At 48.3% G+C, this 18,211-nt stretch overlaps 7 protein-coding genes across 7 annotated transcripts; 3 read left to right on the top strand and 4 right to left on the bottom strand.

Moving 5' to 3' along the window:
- Positions 1–238: 238 nt before the first annotated feature.
- Positions 239–1,221, top strand: N7484_009222 (uncharacterized protein; the record flags this gene model as incomplete). Its single annotated transcript, XM_057119609.1, has 2 exons — positions 239–754; positions 805–1,221. 2 exons carry the CDS (start codon positions 239–241, stop codon positions 1,219–1,221), a joined length of 933 nt encoding a protein of 310 aa, XP_056969164.1.
- A 189-nt stretch (positions 1,222–1,410) lies between these two features.
- On the bottom strand, positions 1,411–3,159 carry N7484_009221 (uncharacterized protein; the record flags this gene model as incomplete). The annotated part of the gene is made up of 3 exons (XM_057119608.1): positions 1,411–2,061; positions 2,113–2,862; positions 2,911–3,159. The coding sequence occupies 3 exons, from the start codon at positions 3,157–3,159 to the stop codon at positions 1,411–1,413; spliced, it is 1,650 nt and encodes a 549-aa protein (XP_056969163.1).
- Positions 3,160–5,967: 2,808 nt separating this feature from the next.
- On the top strand, positions 5,968–7,565 carry N7484_009220 (fungal specific transcription factor domain-containing protein; the record flags this gene model as incomplete). The annotated part of the gene is made up of 2 exons (XM_057119607.1): positions 5,968–6,440; positions 6,494–7,565. The coding sequence occupies 2 exons, from the start codon at positions 5,968–5,970 to the stop codon at positions 7,563–7,565; spliced, it is 1,545 nt and encodes a 514-aa protein (XP_056969162.1).
- Positions 7,566–8,786: 1,221 nt separating this feature from the next.
- Positions 8,787–9,775, top strand: N7484_009219 (uncharacterized protein; the record flags this gene model as incomplete). The annotated part of the gene is made up of 2 exons (XM_057119606.1): positions 8,787–8,925; positions 8,988–9,775. 2 exons carry the CDS (start codon positions 8,787–8,789, stop codon positions 9,773–9,775), a joined length of 927 nt encoding a protein of 308 aa, XP_056969161.1.
- Positions 9,776–10,514: 739 nt separating this feature from the next.
- On the bottom strand, positions 10,515–11,491 carry N7484_009218 (RTA1 domain-containing protein; the record flags this gene model as incomplete). The annotated part of the gene is made up of 2 exons (XM_057119605.1): positions 10,515–11,242; positions 11,305–11,491. The coding sequence occupies 2 exons, from the start codon at positions 11,489–11,491 to the stop codon at positions 10,515–10,517; spliced, it is 915 nt and encodes a 304-aa protein (XP_056969160.1).
- Positions 11,492–11,905: 414 nt separating this feature from the next.
- Positions 11,906–12,769, bottom strand: N7484_009217 (uncharacterized protein; the record flags this gene model as incomplete). Its single annotated transcript, XM_057119604.1, has 1 exon — positions 11,906–12,769. The coding sequence occupies one exon, from the start codon at positions 12,767–12,769 to the stop codon at positions 11,906–11,908; it is 864 nt and encodes a 287-aa protein (XP_056969159.1).
- A 2,249-nt stretch (positions 12,770–15,018) lies between these two features.
- On the bottom strand, positions 15,019–17,253 carry cat2 (bifunctional catalase-peroxidase Cat2; the record flags this gene model as incomplete). Its single annotated transcript, XM_057119603.1, has 1 exon — positions 15,019–17,253. The coding sequence occupies one exon, from the start codon at positions 17,251–17,253 to the stop codon at positions 15,019–15,021; it is 2,235 nt and encodes a 744-aa protein (XP_056969158.1).
- Between the last annotated feature and the right edge of the window lie 958 nt (positions 17,254–18,211).

The following is an 18,211-nucleotide window of genomic DNA, read 5'->3' as shown; positions in this document are numbered from 1 at the left end:
CGCCAGCCTTGTGGATGCCCGTAACAACCCTGGCAGGTGATTCCAAAGCCAAGTAATTTGTCGAATATTTGATTTTGTTCCAATGTAAATTCAATTAGGACGATTTACCACATCATGTATGACTAGAAATCAGGTATCTGCATAGACGCTTTGTCAGCGCGAACTGAGGAAGGGACAAACGTGTGACATCCATTGTCATCAATCCAAGTTTTGAATAAATATCATATATACAGCAAAGATGGCGTCTGATACGCAGTACAAGCTCTCACCCGAACAAATCGCCCATTTCATGCAGTTTGGATACGTGCGCGTTCCAGAACGCTTTTCCCGCGACAAGGCAGCCGCGTGGACCGCCGATGTGTGGACAAGACTCGGCATGTCCTCAACAGACAAAACAACATGGGGATCCGAATGTACTCATATGCCCCAGCACAAAGAAGAACCCGTGAAGGCATTCGCGCCCAAAGCATGGACTGCCATCTGCGAGCTGCTTGGTGGCGAGAGTCGTATCGCCGAGGATTCAGCAACTTGGAACGACGCATTCATTATGAATCTTGGCACACCCGAAATGGAAGGAGCATGGCCTCACCCATCCAAGTTGCAGGGATGGCATGTGGATGGGGACTTTTTTGTTCATTTTCTCGATTCGCCAGAGCAGGGATTGCTGGTCATTCCCCTGTTCAATGATATTCAGGAGCATGGGGGTGGGACGATGATTTGTGCTGATTCTGTGAAGCATATGGCTCGCTTTTTGGTAAGATGTTTGTATCCACATGGGAAGTCGTCACTGACTATTGCTGGAAGTATGACAATCCTCGGGGCGTGTCTCCATATATGGTTCCCCGTGGGTGGAAGTTCCGGACACCAAGGGGCGATTTCTACGACAAGATTATGGAAAATTGTCATGATTTCCATGAGATGTCTGGCAATGTGGGAGACGTGATCCTGCTTCATTCATTGATGGTATACTCGCAGTCTGTCAATAGTTTGAGAATCCCGCGGATCATCACCAATCCGCCAGTATCGCTGAATGAGCCGTTTAATTTTGACCGCAAGGATCCCAGTCAGTACAGTGTGGTGGAGAGGAAGACACTTCAAGATCTTGGGAAGGATCGGTTGCGAGGCTGGAAGATCAAGGGTGGTCGGGAGCTTGTGGTTCCTGAGCGGCTGAAGGAACAGGAGAAAATGAAGAAACAAGAACTTGAAAGACTCAACGGTTGACATTAATCATGCTGTTTTGTCGATGGATGAGTTATTATTATGCCTGACATGCTGGCATGCCCTGTACTTTATTACTACCTCGCGTACGCGATGCCACAGAATACAAGAGTTCATGACAAACTGACGTTCAAAATGGGTGTTCAATTGAACCCGGATCACTTCAATTATGTTCATGACAATCATCCAGGCCTATTGTCTCTTCCACAAAAATATAGACGAGATGCCACCCAAAGCAGAGATCCCTGCAATGACCTCCCAGACAACCTGCAAGGCTGACGCAGAGACATCCTTGATGATATCCCTTTCACCATCTGACATTTGAGTCTGATCCACCAAAATTATGTACCCCCTTGCCGTGTTGATCAGATCCCGCTCCAGTCCAAGACTCTGCAGCTCATTGCCAAAGCAAGTCAAGAAAAGGATGCCTCCAATAGGAACGGCAACCGCCATACCCCATGCTCGCATAAGGAGAGAAATGGCAATAGGCTTCGTGGAGAGTGCCGCTTCCTCATTCTTGGGTATACTCTGGACGCGAATATTGTAACTGGAAATTAAAAGGCCGTGACCCAGTCCTGCTGTCAAGAAGAGAATCACCCATCCAACTGTAGGTGTGATGCTGTCAAGGAGGATTGAGCAGCCAGCTGCTAGAGTCGTCAGGATCCATCCTCCAGTAATCATCCATTTCGAGCACTTCGCCTCATTCGCGAGTAGAATGCCAACTACTGCAGCGGGTGTGACTGCGAATCCAGTGATGGCGAAGAGTGCGACACCAGACAGTGTCGCGGAAAAGTATCGCGTACAGAGAAAATAAAAGGTGAAGAACTGCAACTGACAGAATATCTGCAAGAAAGCATTAGCGAGAACTATGAAAACAGAACATATTGGACTCACAACAAAGCCATGGCAGAGGCATCCAATGTATGCCATGATAGTGGGCAAATCTCGGAACACACGCCTGCCAAACTGCGGATGTGCTGCATACTTAGACTCGTAGAAAATAAGTACCGGCATCACGAGAATCCCGATCCCGATTGGAACCAGTGCTTGCCACTGATCCCACCCATATGAGACACCGCCCCAGCTGACACCAACAAGGATGGCAGCCAAGCCAAACGAAGCCATCGCACCACCAGTCCAGTCCAGAACGCGCCATCTCCGCAGCGGAATATTTTTGGACACGCGCAGATCCATAGCAAATGGAATCGCAAGAAGACCCAGCGCACAAAAGATGAAGTTGAAATAGAAAGCCCATGTCCAACTTGTATAATCCATGAACAAACCGCCAATAATTGGACCGAGTATGAACCCGATCAGACGGGTGAGGAGAATGTAGCATGAATACCGCGAATGTATTGACTTTGGCGCTGATTCCTCCATAACAACGAAACATAGACCTAGGGAACCGCCTCCGCCTATGCCTTGCAGTAATCGACCGACCACAATCTCGATCAGACACATCGAGCCACTGCATATCCCGGTTCCGATTGTGGTACATACCGCCGCGACGATCCAGACGGGTCCGAGACTGAATACATCGCACATCATCGTGAAGAACAGTTGACTCGTTGCGCTCGCGACAAGATAGATTGTGTTAACCCAAAGTGTGCTGACAAGTGGTGTATTGAACGCATTCGCTAAGTCCTTTGATCTGTTAGCTCCAGTCTATGTATTCCCGAGATTCAAACGCACTGGCAACACAGTGATCATAACCGTGGAATCAAAAGCATCCATCATAGCCAAGATAACAATGCAAATAAAAAGCAACCAATCCCGAACCCCGAATCGCCATTGCTGTTCCTCGGGCAGTGACTCAGACTCAAACAGCTGAAGCGTACTCTCCTGTGCCGGGTTATACGAATGGTCAACACTCGAACACCGATCGAGTGTTGTCTTGGACTCCACGTCGAAACTTCCCCGTGATATCATCGGCCGTCCCATTTGAGATATCGTGTCGTTCGTCTCGGATCCCGATCTGATATAGTCGTAATCCGTGTATCGACATCTGTGCTCGAGGCAGCTCGGATCACGAAAACGTTTCATGTCTGGGCTTTGGAGGCCATCTTCTATACGGGGCGTCCATTCTAAGAGCTCCGGTGGGGATAACTAGGAAGGATGAAGGGATCATAGATGCCTCGGACCTTGGAAAGGGGTCCGTGCTGGGCATTCTTGAGGGTGAAGGGATATTTTCAAGGGGGCATGATGATTGTGGGAAACAAGGGATGATAAACAGTGATATCCCCACGTTTATTGGATTAAGCTCAGATGTTTCCAAAATTCCGAGATATGTAACGTCTTTCGAGGTTACTTTTGCGTAACTTTATTTGGCAATATGTCAGGTGTTCCGAATTTGAGATGATTAATCAGGGAAGATCGGAATCAGTAAGTCTTCGCTTGGCTTGGGTAGCTTCTGGGTGGATTTTTGTCAGTGATTTTCTTGTAGGGATCTTTGAAAGGAGACAAGTTCAAGGGAGACAACGGGGCTGTCGGATATATCCCTACAAAGAAGGGGAACACTACGTTGTAGTCTCCAGAGCTATTGTGGGGAAAGAAGCTCCTTTACATAACCTGCGATTTTGAGCCTCTAGGGCTATGATATACCTAGGCGATCCCTTGACTAGACTGGAATGTAGTGACGTAGGCAAAAGTGCTGTCGACAGGATCAGCCAAATTGCGTGAGACTTGATTAATGTGTCATATAGACAGTACATGAATAATGCTGGAGATGTAATACCTGCTTAATGCTTTTCAGGAAGGCATTGTGAAGATAAATATAGAATCTTTGCGACCGTTTAGGAATTCTTCACACGCACCACTTGGATGTTTCTGCAACCAAAATCCTGGTGGGTTAAGTAACAGATCACAAATGTTATAATTAGACGTTCTTTTCGGGCTTGAAATCGGGAATAAACAAACAAGCATTCGGGCTCGGATTGAGAACAACGGTCGGCCACTCGCTTAGTTTTTAAAAATAACCTGCATTTGGTGGCCAGTCACATTCAGGGTCATGATATAAATAATAACGCCACCCGTAGATCAAGTCCTTAATCTCAGTTTTTGGAGAGTATTCGTGTAAATGTAATGTTTGCTTTCCAGGCCACAGTTGATCTCCGGACCAATGGGCAGATTTCAGCCTCACAAACTTATGACCTATGCATCCCTTTAGTCACTCTTCATTCCGCCGGGAGGATTTTAAGCTTGAATATCAAATTTTGTGCAGTCTCTTGGCTAAACCCCTAATTTCCATGCCACTTTAATTCGGAAAACCCGGGTTCCACGGCGTTGGAACTTCTGGCCGGGGTCGCAAAACTCTCCTTTTTCAAACTAGTAGTCGAGCAGTTAAAGTAAGATTGACTCGCCATCGTCAGGATTTACCACCAATGAACAGCGCGGGAAAGGAATCCTTAATGGGTCTCACTGACGTCGTGGATCTGACTGCATTTCCCCTATCTGGCGAAAAGTGGTTCAAGAGGAAAACATCGGTTCCCGGCGGGATTGGACCACATCGACGGGATTCATCACGGTAAGTCTCGGCCGGTTAGTCCCGCCAACAGATTGGGGGTTTTCACCTCCCAAATCTGTAGAAAATCCTGGTTTCCTTAGCGCCGCCGGACGTATTCCGACATGACCAGTAATATGGCCCCCAGTTTCTGCGGACACTGATTCGACTAGTGACCCACTAGGTCACGCCCCCATACTTGTAAGCGCCCTCAAGTGCTTATCACTAAGATGTTAGCGAGTTATTCTGGAATCTCACGGAAGATAATAGTGCGGAAAGTAAACATTGGGACCAAATAGATGGAATTGTGGCTGTTGGGGCTGATATGGATTACGACTTTGGGTGGCATGATATCAATTGGTGACTGGTCAAAGTCTGAAGATTACCTTTCTGGAAGATGAAACGAAACGCTAAAATGGGGCGAGAATGAATCAATGGGAATTCTACTATAAGCTTTTAACTTTCGACATCAACAGCACACACGTGGTTTAAGCTGCGCCGGGGTAAATCTTAGATGGGGGCGTTTTCCTGAGTCTTGGCGCTTACACTCGTAATACTAAAGACCTGATGACCGATCTCACTGGATGGAATGTCTTTGTTTCTCATTTTGATGACGCGGGAATATGCAATCTGACAAAAAAACTCGTCGAAAGCCGATTAAATCGTGTTTGGAATGTAATCGCAGAAAGCAAAAGGTGCAAATGTTTTGCTAGTCACATGTCCCACAAAAGACAAACTGACCCTTCGTCTTCTCTAGTGTAACCGCGAGACACCATGCAATCATTGTATAACTCGCGGGGTAGAATACCTATGTGTTTATTCTAATCTCCCCCCGGTCAGAGATGCCGCCAAAGGCCGTCGTGCTTACCATGCACCACGATCGAATTCGGCATTCGAGGGGAGTGAGGAACGAGACACATCGACTACCATGTCATCTCATGAATCAGACTCAAATGATACGGGCTTAGGAGCTTTGGAGGCTCGGGGATATTCATCGCCACAGATGAATGCTTTCCTTTCACCGACTCTTTATACTCTGTTCGTCAACTACACAACAACCCTTCAACCTAGACATCTCTCAGTCCTCCTAACCATTTCGATGTGATAGAAGCTCACCTTCATTATCCAGGGATAGTCTCATCCCCTCGCCTGGCCTTTCGCCATCACACCGTCGCAGATTATGGCCAGATCGGCCCGTGGTGGATTTCCTTATTGGCATGTTCCTTCAAGAGATCAACCGAGTCCACGAGATGATCCACCCACCATCTTTCCAAAGCAACTACAACGCGTGGTGGACTAAACAGGACCAAGGCAGTTTGTCAGGCGAGACAAATATCTCCGATGAAGATTTGAATTTCGGATTGCTGGTGATTCGAATTTGCCTGATCAGCGTCCAATGCCTTCCACATTCAAAGTTCCCCACCGACGGAATATTGAAGACGTCCCCACATAACTTTGAACAATGGCTCTATTCATTAGCCGACGAGATTGACAAATCATTGCAGTCTAAGAGACCCTCTCTGGTGACCGTACAACATCGCTTTTACCACGTTTGTTATCTGAAGGCTCATGCTAGGATCCGAGAATGCTGGTCTATTCTCAGCGCGACAGTGAAGGATGCACATGAGATTGGATTACATCTGAAAGATCCAGGTATCCCACTCACAGAGTTGGAGATGGAAATCCGCAGACGAACTTTTTGGACCCTATACATATGGGACCGGTAGGTGTATCCTACTAATATCCCCTCAAACCCTCAACTAAACTATATTGTAGGTTCATGTCTGCCTTTTTCGGACATTGGCCACTCATCCCCGAAGGATATTTCGATATCGAACCTCCGCAAGACAACCTCCAAGCTCTCACAATAACTCCCTACGTCCTTACCCCATTCACCGATCGGGTATTCGTCATGAAACTAGCTCGGTTCGTATCAGCATTCATGAGCCCTCCGTCCTGGCAACAGGACCGCGTCGATTCCGTTGTGGTCGCAGACTTCTCACAACGGTTCCAACAAGTCATCATCGATCAGCTACCCCACGCATTTTGGTTAGAGAATCCCGACACAACATGGGATTCTGTTGACTCCGCCCTACCCGGCAAGAGGGAGACGCTCCGCGTCTGTATATGGCTTACAAAAACCGCTCTCTACAAGGCCTTTGCCGACCCATGCGGCAGTCTGCAGCAGCAGAAGAGTCCCGTATTGAAGCATGGAAGCGATCTACTTGCGCTCGCTCATCGCCGAACTTTGATGGATACAACGTGCAAGACCATCTCATCGATTGGTAGCTTATACATGCTTATTGGGGATGAAGAAGCAGGTTCCACAGAGAAATTATTCTTCCTTCCTGTATGCCTAGTTGAAGCACTCGCAAACCTGGGTGTATGTTTACTGTCCATCCAGGCGGATGAGAGAGTTCTCACTGTAGATGGTATTCAGTCCGTTACGGACCCTGATCTACCACGAAACTACTTAGCATTCTTTGAGGGATATGGTTTGCTTTGTCGATACAGTTCTCGACATGCGATCGCGAGAAAGGGCGCAAATGTGCTTAAGGGTCTTCATGATACATTGCGTGCTTCGATCCCGGCCACTGATATACTCGATACCCATGGTGGAGGGACGCTGGGCACGGGGCCTCTTGTGGCGGGACCGGGATACGGAGCGGGCCGGTTTCAGCTGGAACACGCATTGGTTTCACTGCATAGTCAAGGGGGAGAAGGTGATGCAGGAGGTCGAGCGCGTACTTTCATACCACTACCTGAATGGTTACCGTCATTCATGGCATCCCCGGGTCGAGCGTGGTTGTTTCATGATGATGCGGCATTTGGGGATTTGATGGCATAGATGGATGTAGATTAGGAGAGATTTTGATTAGACGTATTATGTACATTATGACGATTCATGGGATGGCTGGTCCAGACTGATCTCAGGCTTCATTGGAATATCGGAATAAGTTGAAAATTGAAATATTAAAGCCTTTTCAACCAACTAGACTTACAATGGTACACTACCATTAGGTAAAACTATTGACTTGTAGTACATGCATGCGACTCGGAACTAAGACTTATACGGAAGGTCGTATCTAGGCCTGAAGAATTGAAATATCGCTCCGATATGTATGACGCTCATGTGTGGGTATACTGTAGGGTATGATGAGAAGCTCCGAGACTCCGGCTAGCCTTAAACCGGAATACGTCCGAACTATTGCCCCTCGCGTATATGTGCCTGTATGGCGACTATCCACCTACATTTCTATATTTACGAAGCTTACGGCGATTAGTAGAGTCCTATCGCCACAACTATGGAGTGTTTCGCATCTACTCTCCTTCCCTAATGAGGGTATCCTGCCAACGGTTTGGCCCGCGGTCAATGCAGGTCAGGTGTCGATCAGTTACCGTTCCTGGATGGACACACAGTGCCAGGATTCCCTTGGCTCACATCACCGGGACCTTATTTCCCGTTCGAATGCTCGAATTTACTTGGTTTTCAGCTCCAGGAACCGAGCCCTAGACCGTATATGGTTTAGATTGAAAGGGGGCCAACTCCCGTCTACCATGGGAATCACCGCCTCAGGCAGCATTCTTGGAAGTCATCACGAAAAACTCAAAAAGAAGTCAAAGCTTGACGTTTCAATCTTCATAGGTTATAGATAAGAATTGATGTATGTCTATAAAGACGTAGAATAAAGTTGGGCGCATGAATCATGAGACGAAGCGGCTGGTTGCAGCCGTTACTCTGTGCGACCGTCATCGACGTCATTTGAGGAGAAAAAAAAAGAGAAAAATAGAAAAAATCGCCAAGATACCACTGACAGCTGGATCTTCATTCTTTGAATCTATCTTTCCCCTCAAATATCCATCAGCCTTAAATATTCATGTCTTCCATCTTTGGGGGAGGTTAGCAAGCACAGTCCACCTAACCCCCTGGCGCGAACCCGAGAGGGTCTAGACGATCCCGCGTCCCCGTGAAAATCCCTCCAAACATTGAATCCCTGAATTTCCGCCATTCATGCTACCTGCATTCTCAATCCCATAATCACCACGGCGTGGACCGGCAAGCTCAAAGATGCGCCCCGGGTTGGATAAACCGGGCGCGCTTCCACTCCTGGCCCTGATCATCTTCTCCCTACTCACGCTGGTGCCTTCACTGCCGAGTATTTACAGCTTGAAGCTTGCCGACTTCACACACTATATCAGCAAAGCACGTAAGTGCATTTGATTCAAAGCGACGGGGAATTACTCCAGGCTAATGAGTTTTGCTTTCTAGAGGTTCCTCTCATCCAGGAAAAAGTCGCCGAGCTTTCTTCAGACTCACCTGATCGCACACCATGGGTCCTGGCTGCACCATCTCGACCGCGTCTAAACCGTTTTTCACGGCCTGCGCGACTTGCCAACGGTGCGCCGACCATCTCTAGCGAGACACCGTCCGTCGAAAATAGAAGTCGCTCTTCCTACCCGGCTGAATCTACATTCCTCTTCAGCAGGAGGGCCCGTGCCTTTCGCACATACTTCATTCAACAACTAGACGACATTCAATTCCTCACACCCTTTTCCACCCGCAGCGTGTCAACCGGGGCTATCCCCGACCCAACTCTTACACCTAATCTCGCCCCTCTCCCGGCCTCAATCGACGACTCAAAGCCCACCGCCACGCCATTGCATAATGAATCCATCTCTACGCCCCTCGCGGACCCGAGTCCGCAGCTTCCATTCACCGATATGTGGCAGCAGGCCTGCCAGGTGGCCAGTGGCCTTTGGGAGCTTGCCAATGAACCTCCGAGTCCTAAATTTCAACGCTTGATCCGGTGGGGTACTAGCTATGCTCAATCCGCCTTCTCTTCCTCCAAACCCGTCGACACACCTACACCCTTAATCCTCCCTCAAAACGACACACAACCCGAAGTTGAAGAATGCACTTGCATGTCAGCGCTGAACAAAACTCTCCCTCCTTCAAATGAACAGTCTACCGACGCTGCTGGCCGGCATTCATCTGAGCTCCAGGGCAGCTGTATGGCAGTGGTGATCGGCCTGGTAGCCGGGATAATGTGGTTTTAAGCTACATATTCATGTTTATAATTCATGGTGACTGAGTTCTGAGGACGGATGCACTCCGGGCTATCTACATACTTTGACTACCCTTTTTTACTTCTTGGCATTGCTCGACCACCCATGGTATTCGGAGTTTTTGCCATGCCCTTTATGTGTCTTGATGTCTGCAACGAGGTTTTCTTTTTTCTCATCTCTCCTGGGCTGGCATGCACGGATGGGACTGACGGACGGCTCTGGTTTAGCGTCCTATGGATATTACTAATGAAATTTCCTGTCATTTGGTTGGTTTGGTTTGGTGTACGTAGACATAGATATCCATACAATGATGATCTGAACATTTGAAATTGATACGTACATTTTGTGCACTATTCTACGTCCAGTAGCTCTCACGTTTCTGGAAATCCATTAGGATTCAGGTTTAGCTTGGTTCAAGCATTTTCGAAAATGACTATGTTGTTGATTACCTTGTACTTTCGAATCAAAGGATCTCAAAGATCAGAAAGAAGCACGTCGGTCTAGGGGTCTAGGTGGAAATAAAATCCGAGAGCTAACGATTCGCTAAGAATTCAAGAAGGAATGAAGTTCTTTGACTGCAAAAAAAAAAAAAAATTCATATTCTATCCATCTCCTCAAAAGATTCCCTTGTACCGAACGCCCCATAGATTCAACCAATATACCCAAGAAAAATTTCGCAAAATTATAACAAAAGAAATAAAAAAACGAATGACAATGTTCCAATCCAACCTTACCTCTTCATTGAAGCAGGCTCATACTCAGTCAATGGCACATTTTCCGCCATCATATCCGGCGTATTCAGCCTTTCAAAATCCGTCTTCCCAAGCCTCCTCGCCTTTTTAATCAGCTGACCAGGATGATAGACAGCCAAAACAAAGAGCGAAACAAACATCATAAACGCATCGAACACATAGATATACACCTCACTGGTGTTAACGGGAGCCGTCGAACTAGCCGCAAACTGAATAGTCCGAACCAGATTCCGAATCATAATAGCAACACAAGCAACATAAATTGCCCACATATACCTCGCCCAGTGAAGGTCGGAGTTATTCGTCAACATTGGAGGCGGATAAGTCAACAGTCTGCGATGGAACTTCGCAGCAACCAAGATAAACAAACCAAAGACGACAAGCGAGAAGATTAGACCCGCTAATACGACTTTCTTGCCTATATTCATAATTTCCGCTGAGCCTGTTACTTGTACACCTGCTCCACCAATCTGTGTCAAAAAACAGAGGACATCGTTCAAGACGAAGATGAGAGTAAGGCGTTTTGGTCGGATGCTGGATAGATGTTCTGCATCAAAAGATCGAATTATACGACCGAGGACCATATAGACTGTTGCAGATATGAGGGGTGGAGCGCAGAGAATGAGCATTTCTTGTAGTGCCCATGCCCCGATATCTCTTCTGGACTGGTGCGACCATGCTCGTCCGTAGTAGCCGAATGCTTCACCTATTTCTCTTGTTAGACTGGAGTCTCGGGACATTCAGACTTGAGGTAGGGAATGTTCTTACAAATACCGCCTATTACGAGGGGAATAAAGTATGCAGCGCGAAAGGGGATAGTCAAGATTATGTGCACAATTGTCGAGATGCCGAATATGGCGACGAAGGCGTATCCAGCTGTTGCTGATGGCGTGTATGGGTAGAAGTCGACATAAGGGCTTGACCCGTTTACACCGGGGTGGAAGACGATATCCATTCCTGTGCGTTGGATCTGGAGTTTGGATAGTATGGTATGGGATTTCTGGATTGAGAATACGAGCAATTGGTTCCTATTTATGAGAGAAGAATAGGCGCTTGTTTGACGATCTATTTCTGTGTGCTATATCGGGAAATTTTTGTACGAGTACGGGTGGGGAACTGTGGGGCTTTGACGATAACCTCATGCTGGGCTTTTTTTCCAGTGGGTCATATCTATATTGATTGAATATTCCATGGTCTAGGGAGAACAAAAGGATATTTATGGTAATGTTAAATATGGTACAACGGCATGTGCTCCACTGCTAAAATTTCGATCTTCCATGTGCTCTATACTTCACTCCTTTCTTCGTCAATGGAAAAGATGACGTTGCATAGAATTTGATTTTTAAATATTCAAACGCCTGCAATGGTATTAAGCCTGACAGGATTTTCGCAAAGGCCATTCTATCCAAGGCCCATAGTCCAAATGTAATGAGCCTGATATTCCCGTCATTACATGTTCAGACCAACCTTCCATGAACCACGCCGACTCCATATATTTCAAGAGAACCGCCCAGTGCGCAAGTACCACTAGAGCTCGAGGCTCTTTCTGTTCCAAAAGATGCACAAACTCCTCAGGTCGGCGATAAAGCCAACCAATCACCAAATCCATCAATGATACGCCATTCTTCCCCCCAGATACCCTCTCATACACCTCATCCATAATATTGAACAAGTCTTGTACAGCGGATATGCCCATCTCCCTCTCGTGCAGATCCGAGACTTCTTCTTCAATGAGCAGCTGCACCGACTGAAGATGGACCCTGTGTTCGTGACGCTCACTGAGCATGGCAGGTGTGACTTTGTATGAAGTCTTATCGCCCTTTGGTTCAAGGAGTCCACTGAATACTTTCGCATGGTAGGTTTGTACCACAACCTTCACTCCATTCATGAGGACTAGCCATTCTGATGGGCCGCTCTCACTGAAGATGAGATACTCGCCTGGTCTCGGACCTCTCGCGAAATAAATGAAACAGATCAGAGCAGCTGCTATATAGATCTTCTGGCAGTTGTCTTCATTGAGTTGGGAGAGGACGGCTGTGACTGAGCGAACACCAAAGTTGAATCGATTGTCTGCTTTTTCGATGTATTGTTCTCGTAGTTCTGGCTTTTCGTATGCCAAGTGGAGTGCTGATAATGCGAGTATCAGGTGCAGAATGGATGGAAATTCAATACCCCATTCGGGGAGATGCTTTTGCCACACGTCCTGTGTATCATCACCTTCCTCTCGCATCATTTTATATGTTGAGATGGTGAAGTGATGGAAAAGCTGTAAATCAACTAGCGAGATAGTCTTGGTAGATCGATCTAGCGAGAGTTCGCATTGGGTCGCCTTAGAATGTGTTGGAGGCGGCTGCGGCTGCGTTGCTTGCTGGTCTTTCGGCCTGGCGAGTTTGAAAGTCTGTTTCAGTTCCCCTGTTGAATAACGATAGGGTCGGTATCTAAATGCTTGGGGCCGTGCTTCAGGAATCGATGTCTCTTCAGGCGAAAGTGTCGTAGACGATTCATTGCCGGTGAATGAACATTCCACGTCGTGGTTAATACAATTGAGGCATGATGGCCGTTTCTCATCGCACTTTAAATGATCGTTCAGTTGGTCATCTTTCACTCCAAACAAGATATGCCATCGTCCACGTGGGAAACATAATAGGGAACGAAGGATGTCGCGCATGATAAAGGAGATGATGAGAGCAAGTCGCAATATTTTGTAGAATCAAGGTGCTGGAGAAGGCTTTGGAGATGGATGTCGCACAAATACTTACTTTAATCCGCCGCTTCTTACAGTTGGCGCAGCCTCCCCGCGACTTCTGATGGCTACGCCGGGATCGAACTTGCTTTCGATCCATTTTCTTGCGTCAGAGAAGATGGGTCGTATTCGTTCCCTTTATGCCATTCTCGGCCGCAAGATAAGCACCGAGGCGTGGGACACCTGGTTCAAAGTCCCTGAAATTAGTTAGGTACTGGAAATTAGGTGGTGGATACCACAATCATGATTGGCTCCACGAAACGATCTATTTCGGTTGCAGACGTCGTAGGGACGAGATACGGATACGCTGAGATTTCCAGTTTTGGGCTAAACATGCTTACATAATACATTATCATTGTCGGAAATTTCCAAAAGCGGTAATCTCTTCGTATCAGTATCGCGGCCTCAGTTGCGTGGCCTGGGGTACGTATTCATCGGGCATTTAAGCGCCTGATCTACAATTTATCCTACCCATGGAACCAAATAAAAATCACCATCAAAAAGAATAGGAAGGTCGGTTTTTGTGATGGTCCAAGCATGGTTTGATATTTCATCGCTACTGAATCACAGATACGATCTAAGTCTTAGAGCCTCATCGTCTCCATAAAATGAACCGCACCATCCCTAGTGGACAGTAGAGCATCATACCGAGAGCATAACCCCACCGCGTCGACCTGTTGTCCTCTCTCCGTTTCAAGGATCCGTACTTCAGCCCACCTAGCCTAATCAATCTGCTTCGCCAAATCCTTCCGCATAGCAGTCCGCGGTGATCGATAAATACAGTACTCTGATTTGGATAAGCAACATGGCCAATCATCGCCGACCCTGTTTTAGCTATTAGCTTACAAGCCCCTTGCTTAATGGCATCTGCCAAATTTTCTGCGGTAAGACTTTTGTATGAAATCGGCTTCAGATCAGCACCTGCGGTTGCAATCATACTACCCCAGAATGGTTGGCTGTCACCCATTAGCAATTAGTTTAATGATTGTCTTTTGAGGTAAAAGTTCGTGACACTTACTCTCCAAAAAAGGGAATGATGGTGATGGGTTTGCTATTTCTCAGACCACGGGCAGTGTTTCCTGCTCCTCCGTGATGGACGACAGTGGCCACATGCTGGAAAAGCCACTCATGTGGACAATCACCAGTATAATAGATGCTAAGGCTCTCATATCCTTGCATATCAGACCACTCTTAGAGATGATAGCTCGTATCCCGGTCCGCTCGATAGCATTGAGCAAGACGCTCAAAGTTTCTTCCACATTGTCCAGGACAATATTCCAAATTCGATGTATATTGGCCGCGGACCAAATTGGAGGAATGTTTCCAGCTCGGTTGGTGGTTCATACGCCAGATGTTCACGGAAGAAGAACCCACATACATCTGCCGCGTCAGTATCTGCTTTATACATATTACTCTAGCTCTATCCTTCTTTTTATCTAAACCACGATACATTAGATGAGGACAGATACTACTATTACCTTGAATATTTAGTGGCTTTATGTTTTTCATCAACTCTGCATTACCATCGTATAAAGGAGCGGAGGACAACCTTGGAAGTGAGCAGTGCAGACTGAGATGTCATGAGTCTTGACGCTACAAATACTGTGTACCGAAGAGAGAAAATGGAAAGTTATGAAATGTAAAGCTAATTGTCATTCAATAGGATCATAAGGCAGTCTTCATAAGGTAAATCGATACATATAGTGACGTATCACTAGGTTTTATCCACAATAAAATACTTAAAGACGAGCAGGGCGACTGAAGGGAGCAGCGTACGCCAAGTCGAAGCGGTCCAAGTTCATAACCTTATCCCAGGCAGCAACGAAGTCGCGCACGAACTGTGACTGACCATCGTGGCTACCGTAAAGCTCAGAAAGCGCACGCAGCTCAGCGTGGTGACCGAAAATAAGATCAACACGAGTAGCGTTCCACTTCTTAGCACCAGACTTGCGGTCGAAGCCCTCGAAGGTCTCGTTATCAGAGCCAGTAGGCTTCCACTCGGTGTTCATGTCGAGCAGGTTAACGAAGAAATCGTTGGTCAGCTGGCCAGGGCGCTGGGTGAGGACACCGGCGTTGGAGCGGTCCCAGTTGCCGTTGAGGACACGCAGACCACCAACGAGGACTGTCAATTCAGGAGCGGAAAGAGTAAGGAGCTGAGCGCGGTCAACGAGCATCTGCTCAGTGCGCACACGGCCAGTCGAGCGGCCGTAGTTTCGGAAACCGTCAGCGAATGGCTCGAGGAAGCCGAAGGAGTCGACATCGGTCTGCTCTTGGGTGGCGTCTGTGCGGCCGGGAGTGAAGGGGACGGGGATACCGGCGGCCTTCTCCAGAGCGGCGGAACCGGCCAGAACAATGAGGTCGGCCAGCGACACACGCTTGTTGCCCGTCTGGGAGCTGTTGTAGCGGCGCTGAATGTCTTCCAGGGCCTTCAGGACCTCCTGCAACTGGGCGGGGTTGTTGATCTCCCACTTGTTCTGGGGAGCGAGGCGAATGCGGGCACCATTGGCTCCGCCACGCTTGTCACCACCACGGAATGTGGAGGCTGAGGCCCAAGCGGTGGAGATGAACTTGGTGTGGTCGACGCCAGAGTTCAAAATCTCGCGCTTCAGCTCGGCAACGTCCTCGACATCAATGAGTGGGTGGTTCACGGCAGGAACGGGATCCTCCCAGAGGAGAGTCTCCTGGGGAACCTCGGGTCCGAGCCAGCGGACACGGGGACCCATGTCACGGTGGAGCAGCTTGAACCAAGCCCTGGCGAAGGCATCGGCGAGCTGGTCAGGGTTGGCAAGGAAGCGGCGCGAGATCTTCTCGTACTCAGGATCGTAGCGGAGAGACAGGTCAGTGGTGAGCATGCGAGGCTTCTGCTTCTTGTTGGGGTCGAAAGCGTGGGGGATGATGTCGTCGGCGTTCTTGGCGGTCCACTGGTTGGCACCGGCAGGGGACTTAGTGAGCTCCCACTCGTACTTGAAGAGGTACTCGAGGAACTGATTGCTCCACTTGGTAGGAGTCTTGGTCCAGGTAACCTCCAGGCCGGAGGTAATAGCGTCAGCACCCTTTCCGGAGCCGTGCTTGTTGGACCAGCCAAGACCCTGCTGGTGGATACCGGCAGCCTCAGGCTCCTCGCCAACATTGTCAGCAGGAGCAGCTCCGTGGGTCTTACCAAAGGTGTGGCCACCAGCAATCAGAGCCACAGTCTCCTCGTCGTTCATGGCCATGCGGCCGAAGGTAATGCGGATATCCCGAGCGGCAGCAACGGGGTCGGGGTTGGCGTCGGGTCCCTCAGGGTTAACGTAAATCAAACCCATGACGACGGCTGCCAAGGGGTTCTCGAGATCACGAGTGCGAATGTCACTCTGCTTCTTCTTGTCTGCCTCGGACTCCTCCTTGTAGCGGACGTCGTTGGTGAACCACACGGTCTCACCACCCCAGTAAACAGACTCGTCGGCCTCCCAGACATCGGGGCGACCACCAGCGAAGCCGAAGGTCTTCAGACCCATGGACTCCAAAGCGACATTGCCGGTAAGGAGCAGCAAGTCAGCCCAAGAGATCTTGTTGCCGTATTTCTGCTTGATGGGCCACAACAGGCGGCGAGCCTTGTCCAAACTGACGTTGTCGGGCCAGCTGTTAAGTGGGGCAAATCTCTGCTGACCTTGACCACCACCGCCACGGCCGTCAAACACTCGGTAAGTACCGGCACTGTGCCACGCCATCCGAATAAACAAACCACCGTAGTGGCCAAAGTCGGCAGGCCAGAAGTCCTGGGAGTCGGTCATAAGGTCGTTGAGATCCTTCTTCAATGCATAGTAGTCCAAGCTCTTGAATGCCTGAGCGTAGTCGAAGTCCTTGCCCATTGGGTTGGTGGACTCGGTGTGCTGACGCAGGACATTAAGCTTGAGGCCCTCGGGCCACCAGTCGTGATTTCTAGTGCCGCCGCCAGCAACATTGGCCGGCTTATGAACAGGACATTCACCCATGTTTGCGATATGAAACAATGGTAGAAGGGAATATGGGTATCAAGAGAGGGGATGGAAAAGAAAGTCAAAAAAAATCGCCGAAGGAGGGCACCCCGCACTTCTTAAGAAACGAATGGCGGAAAACACATTAGAAGCTCCTCGGGAAGAGTGTTTGTCATCTGGTTGGCGGAGAAGTTCTGGGCCAACGCTGATTCCTAAGCTACAGCGTTCTATTGGGCCAGGCCGCCGGGCTTGTTAATGTCCTGTGGGGGTGGACTCAATGTTCATGCGGGGAAGAAAACTACGAATCAGCGGCGAACCCCGGTTTGTTTTCTTACTAACTTGGCCACTTGTGTACGACTAAGCCTCAAAGTCGAGACTTTTGGCTCCGATTTTCCGTTCGATTCCGAACTCATCTCGACCACATTCCGTAGGCTTACACAATCTCCTGACGTAAAATGGTCGGCATGAATTTATGCATCAAGGCTCGAACATTACGAAATGTTTAAATTCTTATTCCGACAACATCGTATTGTAGATCGTCATGACTACCACCTTCCGAGGTCCACCATGGTACAGCGGAATCAGCTACATCGTATCTGGACATACCTATTTTCCTCTGCGGTACCCGCCGATGGTGGCACCACCGAGGTATGACGTCATATGTTCAGGGGCTCTGAGGCTTCTGTTTGTTTTTAATTCACCGGTTGAACGTTCTAGACAACACCGAAAGTCTTCATTAAATAAAAATGCGTCAGATCTTCTTTTAACACAATGTGTTGAGTCTAGCAGTTGTTTCCGACATTCTTACAGAAAATTTCTCTTGGCGTATATAGCTGACGTAATAGGAAGGTGTATCCGAGCTGGATTACCTGCCCTGCTTGGGCTAGTGGAGTCTCAACAAAACACTTGACCCGTGAATTGTTGAATGGGCCTATTTCTATCAAATAAAGAGATATTATCAGAGATATGATGAAGA

Source organism: Penicillium longicatenatum, assembly GCF_028827895.1.
Source record: "Penicillium longicatenatum strain IBT 33135 chromosome Unknown contig_6_segment0_segment0, whole genome shotgun sequence".
NCBI classification, from domain to species: Eukaryota; Fungi; Ascomycota; class Eurotiomycetes; order Eurotiales; family Aspergillaceae; genus Penicillium; species Penicillium longicatenatum.
The sequence above is the reverse complement of the archived record's forward strand: the minus strand, read 5'-3'. Positions and strand labels throughout refer to the sequence as shown.